This window comes from Trachypithecus francoisi, unplaced genomic scaffold, assembly GCF_009764315.1.
Source record: "Trachypithecus francoisi isolate TF-2019V2 unplaced genomic scaffold, Tfra_2.0 Lachesis_group15, whole genome shotgun sequence".
NCBI lineage: Eukaryota > Metazoa > Chordata > Mammalia > Primates > Cercopithecidae > Trachypithecus > Trachypithecus francoisi.
In genome coordinates, this window is record NW_022681460.1 from 54,189,443 (window position 1) to 54,203,056 (window position 13,614).

The 13,614-nt window shown below is 36.1% G+C and overlaps 1 protein-coding gene across 2 annotated transcripts in view; it reads left to right on the forward strand.

Moving 5' to 3' along the window:
- CDC40 (cell division cycle 40) overlaps nt 1–13,614 on the forward strand; it is a 50,459-nt gene that overhangs the window by 4,677 nt on the left and 32,168 nt on the right. For both annotated transcript variants that reach the window (XM_033234866.1, XM_033234865.1), the window contains one exon: nt 7,964–8,050. In XM_033234866.1, the coding sequence (XP_033090757.1) occupies nt 7,964–8,050 (87 nt within the window). The remainder of the gene's footprint in view (nt 1–7,963; nt 8,051–13,614) is intronic.

A 13,614-nucleotide genomic window follows, 5' to 3' on the forward strand; every position in this document is an offset into this window, starting at 1 on the left:
ATAGACTTTAAAGCAAAAAGCATTACTGGAAACAAAAGAGTCACTTCATCATGATGGAAGGTTCAGTTCACAGAGAGATATAAAACAATGTAAGCTCAAAATATTTAAGCAAAAATTGACAGAACTACAAAGAGAAATGGACAAATATACAATTACAGTGGGAGATTTTTATATACCTCAATAATTGATAGAACAAGCAAAAAATATCAATAATGATACAGAATATGTGAAAAAATTAGTAAACTGCATCTAAAGGTCTTAGGGAACATGGCACTCAGCAACACAGAATGTTGTTTTCAGGCACTGAAAACGTTTTGAAACATTGAAACATAATGAAACATTTTTTAAATGACGGTGTGCTAGACCAGAGATTGGCAAACTTCAGTAAAGGGCCAGACAGTAAATATTTCAGGCTGTGCTGGCCCGGTGTAGTTTCTGTCACTTCTTTCTTTCTCTCTTTCGCCCTTTCTTTTTCTTCATCTTTTTTTCTTAAGCCTTTAAAAATGCAAATACCATCCTTAGCTTGTTGGTACAAAAAAGCAGACTGTGGAGTGGATTTGGCCCACAGACTGTAGTTAGCCACCCCTGAACCGGAACATAAAATAAGTCTCAACAGATTTAAAATCTTATTACCGCATTCTCTGACCGCAGTGCATCTAAGCTAGAAACTAACCACAAAAAGATAGCTATAAAATTTCCATATTTGAAAATTGTGACATTGCACTTCCAAGCAACTATACAACGGAACATGTGAGCTGCAGCCATGGCAATTTTTTAAAAAGTATAGTCATAAACACATATCACAGAAAAAAGGAAAGACAGAAAGTTAGTATGCTAGGCATCCTTTCTTTTGGATTTTTTAAATCATTACATTCTGTCCCTGTACTTGTTTTAAGTCATGCAGGCAGTTTCCGTTCTTTAAGTGGTTACCCCTAGAAAGCATAGCACATTTGATCAGTACTTTTACCTTCTACTGAACAATGCGAGAACCTTAGAACACTTGAATTTTATTCACATCCCCTGTACTCCTACTTTAGCTATTGTTGTCTGGTATATATGCATGCACTTACATATACACATACACCCTCCACAAGATGATGGTGAATGATGATGATTCTTGCATCTCATATGCAAGGTATCACTTTCTGCCTGTAGCACATTCTTTAGAATGTCCTTTAGTGAGGATTTAGTGGCAAATGCTTTCAGTTTTAGTTTGTCTTTTAAAATGTTTTGGCTGGGCGAGGCGGGCGTATCGCCTGAGCCCAGGAGTTCCAGACCAGCCTGGGCAACATGGAGAGACCCTGTCTCTAGAAAAAATACAAAAATTAGCTGGGCATGGTGGCGTGCACTTCCCAGCTACTTGGGAGGCTAAGGTAGGGAGATCACTGGAGCCAAGGAGGCAGAGGATGCAGTGAGCCAGAATTACGCCACTGCACTCCAGCCTGGGAGATGGAGTGAGACCCTGTCTCATAAATAAATAAATACATAAATAAAATGCTTTCATTTAACTGTATTTCTCAAAGGATATTTTCACTGGGTTGTTTCCTTAGCTGGCAATTTTCTCTCAGCACTTTTAAGATATTCTACTGTCTTCTGATTTTCATTGTTACTGATAAATCAGCTGTTGGTGTAGCTGTTTCTCTTTGGAAGTGATATTCTTTTTTCTTTTGACACCTTTTAAGACACCCCCCCCCAATTTTTTTGAGATACGGTTTCATTCTTTAGTTTTATTATAGGATACATGTGTATGGATTTCTTTTTATTTTTTCTGTTCAGAATTTGTTGGATTTCTTTAATTGTGGATCAATTGGTTTGAAATGTGGACCTTTGGACATTTCTTAGCAGTTGTCAGTTCTTATCACTTCACATATTATTTTAGTCCCATTCTCTCTTCTCTTCTGGAACTCCAATTATGCATATTTGTGTTCTCCGGTATATGTATGACAGTGAGTATTTTCTAGATAAAAATTTTTGAATGCCAGAGTGTAAGGTTTTGCACTTTAGAATTCATGCCGTGGACCCTGTTGGATTGCAAGGGTTGCTTATTAAGTGACTTTAAGGTTAGAAAAACAAAAGCAGATCTGGCTTTCTCTCATTTCAACTAGTGACTGTGTTACTTCCCCCCAGTGTATTCTTTGCCTTAGCATAGCCAACTAAAGTAAAATAAAAATTCTGCCTCTAATTTTGAGGCATATTTTTCAGTGTTTTCATGGGTGGTGTTTCTTGTATTTGTGAGCTTCAAATGGACCACCTTTTCTTCTGCAATCTGTTAAGGGCCAAACTCAGAGGATATCTTTATCTGAATTTCTCTTCTTTTGTATCATTCACCTAAATTCTTCTATTAGGAAGTGTAGTCATTTCTATTTCTTGGGATGAAAAAAAAACTGTGCCATAAATTGATAAGTAATTTATAATAATAATATTTGTGATCCGCTTTATAGTTTACATGGTGTTTTTATGCCTCTTTTCTTATTTGGACACAGGAAGAAATGTGGAAAAGACTAAAAAGTGAATATTACGTAGTTTTATTCTCAAATTACTTTGAATCAACAAAAGATAAACTATTTAAACTTATTTGGCCCACAGGGTGCCCTTCACTTCCTGCATTTTAATTTTTGTGGATAATTGAAACTGAATAGAAATTATTTGTTATTTTGTGGTAATTCCAATTGCATGCCTAATTGGTACTGAACTCCTATGGGTGTTAAAACAAGGTTGTGGTATTGTCCAAGTTTTCTAATTAAATTTTTGTAAAATAACAGCCCTTCATTTTCTTGAGGGTTGTTCAATTTGTTCTATAATTTTAGCAGGAGTCATAGACTGGGACTTATAATTTTTATTGGTTGCCAGTGTTGCTTATATAAACAGTAATTTCTTACATTGTACTTTGCATTTAAAAATTGATGTGTCATGATACTTTTCAAAATAATTTCAATTTAGAATATTTTAAATACCCTTAATTGGAAAGATCTCGTATCCCATATTATAAAGTGGTTCTAGCAACTGTACACTATAAAATCCTTTGTGAAGGTATGAATGTGGCTAAGCCTCGTGTTATTTTAAGCAGTTTGTTACTAGGAGTTGAATATTAAGAGGGAAAAGCATTTAATTTGGCTTTTATGCAGTTTAAGCAATTTGTATGTAACCTGCTAACTTTATAGTACTGAGTTTGCTATTCGGCCATATGCAAGATAGTATCTTTCATCAGTGAAGATTCTAGTGTTCATTCTGGGGTGATATAGATAATATTTGTCATCTTTTCAGTGGCCTAGCATTTGAAACCCCTTTCTTAAGGGTTTTAATGTGAAGAACATCCCTGTTCATCACCCATCTTCAGAAGGTGAAAACCCAGATTATTCTCATTCAGCTCTCTTTCAGCTAAGGCTCAGGACTGTTGGGTGGGTGTATCTGATGGGCTCATCCAAACAGATGCACCAACCTAAGCTTTCTAATCTGAAATTTATCTGCAAAGAAGCCAGGAAAGAGGACTTAAATTGGCAATGGTGGTCAACGTTTTCTAGTTTCTCAGGCCAGTAGTTTCAATAGCAGCATCCAGTGGTAGCCGTAGCAGTTTAGTAGTAGTGTTCAGTCATTATCCTCACTGGATGGGTTCTGTGATGATTAATTTTGATGGGTTCTGTGATGATTAATTTTGAATTGTGATTTCATCTATTAAATGTATACTGACCCTTTATTTCTGCCTACTTGTCAAAGCTTATTCTCCACACTTCCTGGTAATTCTAAGAGAAACTCATAAGGATTTTATAATGCTGAATCAGCCTGCTGCTTGCAACCAAGAACCCTGACTGATACACCTAGTTACTCTGCCAGTGATTGTTTAATTTGTCACTAATTAGGTCTCTTTAACATTGTTCATTGTGGTTACTTTGAGCTCTTCCCCTTCCCTTTTATTCTATTAGTAGCTCGGGTTAAGTGACTTAATCCTACTAACACTTACCCTCATAGATTATATGAAATAGGGTGTCTGCTCTGGTGCTGGCACATTAGTGTTGTTAAATTCTTTTTCTCCATATTATTTAGCCTCTTCTAGAGAGCTTTATAATTTATTTAGGTATTATATAGTCTATTGTCTGTTGCCTCCACTACAATATAAACTCCACAAAGGCAGGTATCTTTGTCTATTTCTGTGGGCCCAGGACAGTGCCTGGCACATAGTAGGCACACAATCAATATTTGTTAAATGAATAAATGAATCTGGAGCTCCGTGCTTGCTTTATAAAGATGCCTGTGCCCTGACTACACCAAGAAAATAAAGAGATCAATTATGATTCCCAACATCTCCAAACATCTGTCATCTATCACCCATTCTTACCTTTGTCATCTCCATTTCATCCCAAAGAGAGCGCTCCTCTTTTCAGAGGCTAATCTTTCAACTCTGTCCTGAATTTTATTCCCTACTACCTCTTCCAGGACAACTGTACCTTTATCTGGTCCTTTTTGTCATGTGTCTCTCCCTGCCGTCACCTGCCTTCTAGCCTACGATTGACCACATCTTTGACTTAGTCTCTTCTTAAGGAAGAAGAAAAACTTGACCCTGAAAATCCTTCAACCTGATACCCCCTCTGTTCTGTTTTCTATCACCAAATATTTTCAGTACAGATTTATACGGTGTTTTTCTAGATCCTCATTTACACCTCTGCCTCTTGCAGATGGCTTTCCTTAGTCCTTACTAACAAAGTCACTCTCGCAAAGGTTTTTTGTGACATAATTGCCAAATCTAGTGATTGTTGGTCAGCCTTATCCTACTTAATTTCTCTATGGATTTGGCTTTTCTTTCTTCGATTTAATTTAACAAATATTTATTGAATATGTGCTGAATGCCCTGTGTTCTACTGAGCAGTGAGGATATATGATGTACGTAAAAGCCATGTGCAACAAATAATATATCACAAGTACTATCAAATAGAGTACAGCATTTTTTTAGTACCACAAACAAACAAACAAAAAACAACAGTTTTCCCGAGGCAGGAGGAGGGAAGGTATCAGGAAAAATAAGAAGGCGACGTAAAATAATAAAGGCATTGCCTAAGATGTAAGGCGGTAACATTGCCTGCAGCACAGAAAGCGTCAAAGTGCTTGCTATTTTTAAAAATCAGCAATTAGTCTAATGTGGCAAAAGTGACGGTGTATTAAAGCAGATAAGGAAGTATTACAATAGGCCAGGCCAGAAATAATGAAGCCCTAACTAGGCCAGTATAGCTGGGATGCAAAAAGGGGAGGGTAAATGTTAGATTGCTGGAGAAGTATTCACAGGTAGAATCAGCAAGACTGCCTGATTTATTAGTGAAGATGGAGTCATTGGGGGAATGGTAAGTTCTGTTTTGGACATAGCATAGTGTTTGATTCTGTGGGACATTCATATAATGAAATTTAGTAGGCAGTTGGATATGTGGATCCAAAGTTAGGTGTGTGATTAAGGCTGCAGATAAAAATTGGGGGTGGTAATTGAAGTCATGAAAAGGATAGGATAAGATAGGGTAAAGATATGGGCAGTTTAGAGAGGAGAGAGACTCAAGAGACCTGATAGGCTCTGAATCTTTAAGAAGTAGAGAGACTAAGTTGCCTGTTTTGATACAGGGGCCATGGTAAAGTGTTTTTAAGAGTGGTCAAATTTTGGAACAGTGAATGTAAGTTTATGGTATTTTTCTTGTCGGTTTTTTAGTCTTTGGTCATCAGCTGGTCTAACTCTACCAGATCTTCACTTGTCTGTGGCATTGCTGCTTCTCCAACATTAGTATCAACTTCATGAAATCCCATCTATTTTGCAGAATGTGTGATGTTACTTTGCATTGTCTTTGCATTGTGTTAGGGGATATATCCTACCATCAACAAGAGGCCAGCACAATAAAGATGGTGATATGATAGGGATAGTTCAAGGGTTTAATTGTACATTTGTGTGTGCAAAATCCACCTTGTGTAGTTTACATTTTAGTGGAGAGAGCGAGATAATATATATGTCCATTGAGGATAAATATAATGGAGGAAAATAAAACAAAGTAAGGGGGAAGCAGAAAAACTGAGCAGAGACTTAAAAGGAGAGATAACAATCGTGTGGATATCCACAGGAAAAACATTTCATTCCAAAGGGAAATAACAATAAGTGTAGGGACCCCGAGGCAGAATTGTTCCTTGGCCTGTTCTAGGAATAGCAGATGAGCCAATGAGACTGGGGTGAAGTGAGCACAGGCATAGTGCTAGATGAAAACAGAAGTTAGTAGGGGCAGGGGGCTGACCATGGAGGGGAAATTCTCAACCAGTCATTTTATGACAGCAATGTTATAATACCGACTTTATTGAAATATAATTTGTAGATGATATATAACTTCTTTACAATTTTTAAAGTAGAACATGAGCGCAGTAATTAAAGGAAAGGTACTCATAATCAAATATGTTTTTAATATGTGAATGTTCAGACAGGACAACACAGGAAAACAAAATTGCCCTGTAAAACTACTCTAGGGAACCTGCCTACTTCCTGAGAACCAGTGGTAATGGACCTTGTCAGGCCTTTGTTAGGCTTTTACTCTGACTAGGGAGGCTACTGGGCGGTTTAGAGCATAGGAGTAGCATAACCTGACTAATATTTTGAAAGAATCATGCTATCTCCTGTGGGAAGTGAGGCTGTAGGTGGTCAGGGACAGAAAACAGGGAGACCAGGTAAGAAGCTACTCCAAAAACCCAGATACAAGATGTTAAGTTGAGCCACTTCAATAGAGGATGTCAGAAGTGGTTGAATTCTGGTTTTTTGTAGAAGGTACAAGATTTGATGATGGATTGGATATAAAGTGTAAAATAAAGAGGAATCAAGGAAAACTTCAGATTTTCGCCTGAGTAACTGTAAGGGTGGAATTGTGATTAACTAAGAGAAGCCTAGAAGGATTCATTGAGGGAGGGGAGGCCACGAGGTCTCTTTTGGATATATTAAGTTTGAGATGTCTTGGGAGAAGAGATGCCAAGTTGAAGGCTGATATACAAGTCTCTAGAAATCAGAGGAGGTCCAGGCTAAAGATACCAATTTGAGAATTGTCATATTTGTAAGTGGTGGAGTCATGCAAAAGTTATACTACCAGTGATTCGTCAGTGGAGATGAGATTTTTATTTTCAGTAATCTGGGAAATGAATTTAAGATGTTTGAAATATTAACTGAGATCATAAGACTTTAGATTTAGAAGATTCAGGCCCTGTCACTTCCTTTTGTTTCCTGTCCAGTACCCAACCAAGTGCAATTTGGTTACATATCTAATACAGTTTGCTGAATACAAAAAGAAATACCTCTTTTGAATTTGGCAGTAGAGGTTTGGGTCTTTTGAGTTAATAACAAAGAAGAGTTGGAATGTCTTACACTAATTTAAGACTTTGAGTAATGTTAACTTATTTAGTTTTAAATTTAAAAATTTTAAAGTTTTAATAAAGTCAGTATTTCTTTTTTTTTTTTTTTTGAGACGGAGTCTCGCTCTGTCGCCCGGGCTGGAGTGCAGTGGCCGGATCTCAGCTCACGGCAAGCTCCGCCTCCCGGGTTTACGCCATTCTCCTGCCTCAGCCTCCCGAGTAGCTGGGACTACAGGCGCCCGCCACCTCGCCCGGCTAGATTTTTGTATTTTTTTAGTAGAGACGGGGTTTCACCGTGTTAGCCAGGATGGTCTCGATCTCCTGACCTCGTGATCCGCCCGTCTCGGCCTCCCAAAGTGCTGGGATTACAGGCTTGAGCCACCGCGCCCGGCCTTAAAGTCAGTATTTCAAAAAGAAAAATTTTTTAATATAATTTAACCTCTAACACTAACTGTATACATTAATTTTATTAATCTTGATTAGAATTACTAATCATATGATACATTATAACCATAAAATAGATGTTAAAGATGGCTAGTGTGACTTTAATGTGGCTTCTAAAATAAAATAGTCATTTATCAGATCTTTAATATTTATTTGGTATTCTTTTTAGGAAGATTTGGAGACTGGAGTTCACCTTGACCCTGCTGTCAAAGAAGTTCAGTATAATCCTACCTATGAGACCATGTTTGCTCCTGAGGTAAGAAAACATATTTAAGGTTCTGAGTTTTGCTAAAGAATTTAAATCATAGTAGATAATTAGGTATAGTAGTGAATTTTTAAAGGTTTTCTCACATAAGCATACTATTTAAGCTTTTAGAAAATACATCCTTCTATTCTCCACAAGTTTAGGTAGTGTGCTTTTGTGAGAATACTTTTAAAAATCCACTAGTTGCTTATCTGTCTACATACAAATGTCTGATAACATGGTACTATGTCTTTTGAAAAAGGAAATCTGATTCTTAAATATGAACTTAGTTGACATCTTCCTCTCAGTCTCGATGAGGGAGTATTATAATTAACCATAAAGGAAAATATTGGGGCTTACCAGCATCAATATGTAGTATATTATGAAACATTTAGTTACAGATGCCCCTGAAATGTCATACTGACACACTGCCAGAAAGTAGTCACAGTGTTTGATGCCTGCTCTGAATAAAACAAAGTACTGGATTTTTTTTTCCTCTCCCAATTAAAAAAAAAACAGAAACAGCTAATATTGTTCATTTAAGAAAGTCTTTGAATATTATCCATTTAGGAAAGTTTATAGAAGAGATTAAATTTCTAGAATTTTAATTTTTTAAATCATTTAAATGAATTTTTTAAACATGATAGAGACTAGACTATTTCTAATTATGCCTCTAAAGTACTACTCAAGCTTAAGGAAAAATTGCATCTGGTTGTAAATTCTTTTAGAAGTTCCCTGAAAGAAGTAGTATTTGAATTGAGCAATTCAATCCAGGTCAAGAACATGAGATTTGGAGTTAAGCTGAATACTTATTAGCCCTGTGTAACCTTGGAAGTTCTTAGTTTTTTTGGTAGGTAAAATGAAGATAATTTTTATTTTATTGAGGTATAAAGATAAATCAGATAATGTATGATATAGTTAAAAAATCTCTCTGGCACAGAGTGGGCATTTAACAAATGGTAGTCATCATTGTTGTTTATATTAATTATTGGCATTGGTGACTAGGTAGGCTTTTATGAGGAGAGATTCCAAGAAGAGATCAGTGTGAGCCAAATCATAAAAGATCTACAGAACAGGAATGTGCAAGTCCTTACCAGAAGAAAGAATCGAGAGATAAGACTAGAATGATACTTTGTATAACATTGTACAAGGCTTTGGGGGCCAAGGTGAAGAGTTTTGATTTAGTCAATGATAAATAGATTTGTGAGGATCTTAAATAGGGGAGTGGCATAATCAAAGCTGAATTTTTAAGGTTTATTTGGTATGAGTTTGCATTATGGAAAAGAATAGGGATATAGATTAGTGAAATAAAGCCACCATTTATTACTGTATGCCAGGTACCTACTGAAAGATTTACATACCTCATCTCCTTTAGTCCTCACTACAACCCTACGAAGTACCTGTGTCCTTATTTTATAGCAAGGAAACCAAGTCTTAAGTTACACTGCCAGCAAGTGGCAAATTTAGAGATTTGAGTCCAGATCAGTCTTAATTATCTCTCTAAAACTGGAAGACCAGTTTGAAGGCCATTGTGGAGTTTGCAGGGTATACCCCTTTGCCTTTGACTTTGCTACTTCTGAACATTTACTCAATTGCTTATTTTATTTTATAAAATACTGTTTCTCTCTTCTGACCAAGGACTTTTCCCAAATAGTCTACCTGGTTATACAGATAATTTTTCTCACATAACGGGTAGAACTTGAAGACATAGTAGCCATTGTTTTAGTCTAGTAATTTCTTCATTTCACTCAGTTCTTTTTAAATCTGCTTAGATAAAAATGTATTAATTAGCTTCTCTAAACCCATAAAATCCGTAAGTCTCAGGAAGAATTCCAGACTCTTTAAAATAGTAGTACTTCAGAATAGAAAAAAATATAGAAGTTAAGAGGAAAAAAAACACCAGTTACTGTTAGAAATCATATAGCTCAGATTTTGTAGATGAGGAAACTGAGGCCAAAGGTCATGGAACCAGCACTAATGAAATTTTCTCGTACTAATATTTTTGTGTCTTATAAGATGAACATATTCCACCAATGAAATTGAATCGTGGGGATCTTCTCTTAATTTGCAGGAAATAATTAAGTTAACAGACTCTTCTCACCTTAAAATTTGTTTATAAATCTTTTGAACAATAATGACTACAATAAATATGAATGAAAAATGTACAACAATCTAGTATACTACTATCTGTTCCGTAATTTGGGTTATTTTTCTGTATGTGAACTTACAACTATGATTTTATATAGCCCATTTTTAGTAGTATAAATTGTCTTAATTCCTGCAATGTTATAATATGCTGCTAAAATTCTGACTCACCAATACTCTACCTACTGAAGATTTTTGAGATCCACATCCTTATAGTATCAGATCTCTGAGAGTTATCAACCAGCATCTTTACAAATTAAGAGTGCTTTTCTCCTAACCCTGTAAGTAAACCACTACTTCATTCAGTTGACAGATGTTTAAGGATAGTTACCTCCCTCGGGAACATCATACATACTTTGGGGGTAGTGATTTGAATTAGTACTTACATACTTTTTAATTAATTAATTTTTTAGTTAACAAAAATTGTATATATTTACAATGTACAATGTGTTTTTAAATATGTACACATTGTAGAATGGCTAAATTAAGCTAATTAACATACGCATTTCTTCATGTACTGATCATTTTTTGTGGTGAGAACACTTAAAATCTACTCTTAGTGGTTTTCAAGAATATGTTGTTATTAACTGTAGTCGCCATGTTGTACAATAGATCTCTTGAACTTATTCCTCCTATCTAACTGAAATTGTATATCCTTTGACCAACATCATCCAAAACCCCTCCATCCCATTCCATCCCCACCTACCCACCCAACTCCTGCTAATCATTTACTCTTTGCTTCTGTGAGGTCAACTTTTTTGAATTCCACATGTGGGATCGTGTGATACTTGTCCCACCCGCTAGCTTATTTCACTTAACATAATGCCCTCCAGGTTAATCTATGCTGTCAAAAATGACAAGCTTCCTTCTTTTTTTTTTTTTTGTTTTTTGTTTTTTGTTTTTTGAGACGGAGTCTTGCTCTGTCGCCCAGGCTGGAGTGTAGTGGCCGGATCTCAGCTCACTGCAAGCTCCGCCTCCCGGGTTCAGGCCATTCTCCTGCCTCAGAAGCTTCCTTCTTTTTTGCGGAATAGTATGCCGTTGTGCAGACGTACCACATTTTCTTTATGCATTCAAACATTGAGAGCCATTTAGACTGACTCTTTGACATACTTATGGCATTTCCTTTGGATGCATACCCATTTGTGAAATTGCTGGGGTCATATGGTAGTTCTATTTTTAATTTTTTGAGGAACCTCCGTACCATTTTCCATAGTGGCTGCACTAATTTCCATTCCCACCAACAGTGTACAAGTGTTCTCTTTTCTCCAAAACATCCTTGCCAACACTTGTTACCCTTTATTGTTTTTATAATATCTATTCTGACAGGTTTGAGATGATATTGTGATTTTAATTTGCATTTCTCTGGTGATTAGTAATGTTGACTACTTTCTCAAATACTTGTTGGCTTTTTTTTTTTTTTTTTTTTTTTTTTTTGAGCGGAGTCTCGCTCTGTCACCCAGGCTGAAGTGCTGTGGTGTGATCTCAGCTCACTGCAACCTCTCTCTCCTGTGTCAAGCGATTCTCCCATCTCAGCCACCTGAGTAGCTGGGACTCCAGGCATGCGCCACCATGCCTAGTTAATTTTTTGTGTTTTTCGCAGCGATAGGGTTTCACCATGTTGGCTAGGCTGGTCGTGAACTCCTGACCTCAAGTGATCCGCCTGCCTTGGCCTCCCAAAGTGCTGGGATTACAGGCGTGAGCCACTGCACCTGGCCCCTGTTGGCTATTTATATGTCTTTTGAGAAATGCTGAGAAATTCGGGTCCTTTGCCAATTTTTAATCAAGTTATTTATTTTCTTGCTATTGAGTTGAGTTCCTTGTGTATTTTGGATATATGAGATGTATGGTTTGCAAACATTTTCTCACTTAAATGTGTATGTTTTATATAAGGAGATTGTAATTTACTATATTGTTCTTCGTTATTGTTTTAGCTAAAAATTGTTAAATATGCATATGAACTTATACATTCATATTTGTGTTATGTATTTACTTATATATTGCTATAAAATCACTTGAACACAAATTTACTCTTAAACTTAGTTAACTACCAAAACTTGAAAGGAAGTGTTTGCAAATCAGATTTGTGTGTTTTCTATATGCTCTGTTGTATTTTTCTAATGGTTGTTCCAGAACTAAAAGAATTGCATATTCACAGGGACCAAGAACATCTGAGAGACATATCTTGAGTAACTGGGAAGAGCTGAGTCCTGCCAAATAGTGTTCTCTGCCTTCCTCTGTTAACATTCAATGTCTTTGAGGTCAACTCCAATAGCTACCAGTAGATGAATCTTCCTCCCACCGATTCCCTGTTATCACTAGAAGATTTTTTTGTTGCATCAGCTTAAATCTGTATGAGACATAGGCACATGTAAATTTTTAGATTGCTTTAGGTATAGTACCTTATATAAGACATAGCTTTAATATATGGATCTGTCTTTGTATAGAAATCACAGTTCTTTTACACTGACACTTTTTCTTCAAAAAGTGGAGCTAATTTGGTATGTATGGCCTGTAGAAGAATTGTTCTTTCTTTTTTAGTGAAATCTGAATTAAATAAGAATATGGAAATTGTAGTCTCCTTTTTTTAAATGGAAAGTTACTTAAAGCACAATGATTGGTCATCTGTTATATGTGATGGGAGTAACATTTAAGGGCAGTGGGGGTTTTTATCATTTTAGATTCCCCACCATGCCCCCTCCACCCCACCTCTGTCCAGAAATAGCAGATGCTGCTGTGTGGATGATAGCTGACTGTACCAGGTAGAGCATCTAGGAAACTTTTAAATCATTTTGTTATCTGTAATTCTATGGCTGCTCCTGTTTTTATAATAAATTTCATGACTGAATGAAGTTGACTGCTACTTCCAGCATTCAGCAATCTAGATTTTTTCCCCCAACATATTCACCCATCAGCAGGCACAGGAAGGACTAATATAGGCTGCAAAGTCTTGTGCTATCCATTATAATTAAGAATATATACTAATAAAAGCTTTGTTTATAAATCAGGTATTTTAAAATTGAATCATTTTAAACATATAAATGGAAGCTGTCAATATATAGGAATCTTGTAGCAATTTATTTTCTTCTAAAGCAAAAAAAATGTAAGGCACAGCTAACATTTAAATTCAGATTTTCATGCGTAGTATAACGTTGATATCTAGAGAATGCAGTGTACTGGTTAAGCGAAGATGAGTAATTTTTATTTGTGGCTCTGGAAGTGTATCATAGAAGAGATGGTTTCTAATGGTAATGACCTACAGTGTTCTAATGTCAAAATAATTCATCATGACAGTGGGTCTTACGGAGTTCAGATAAAAATATCCTATTATTTTCGCCCTTTTCAAAGTGGGAAACTTCTTTGATTCTTTATTTTAAAACAAACAAACAAAAAAAAGAGTTGGGTTTTCCCAGTACCTTTTATAATAGCATTAA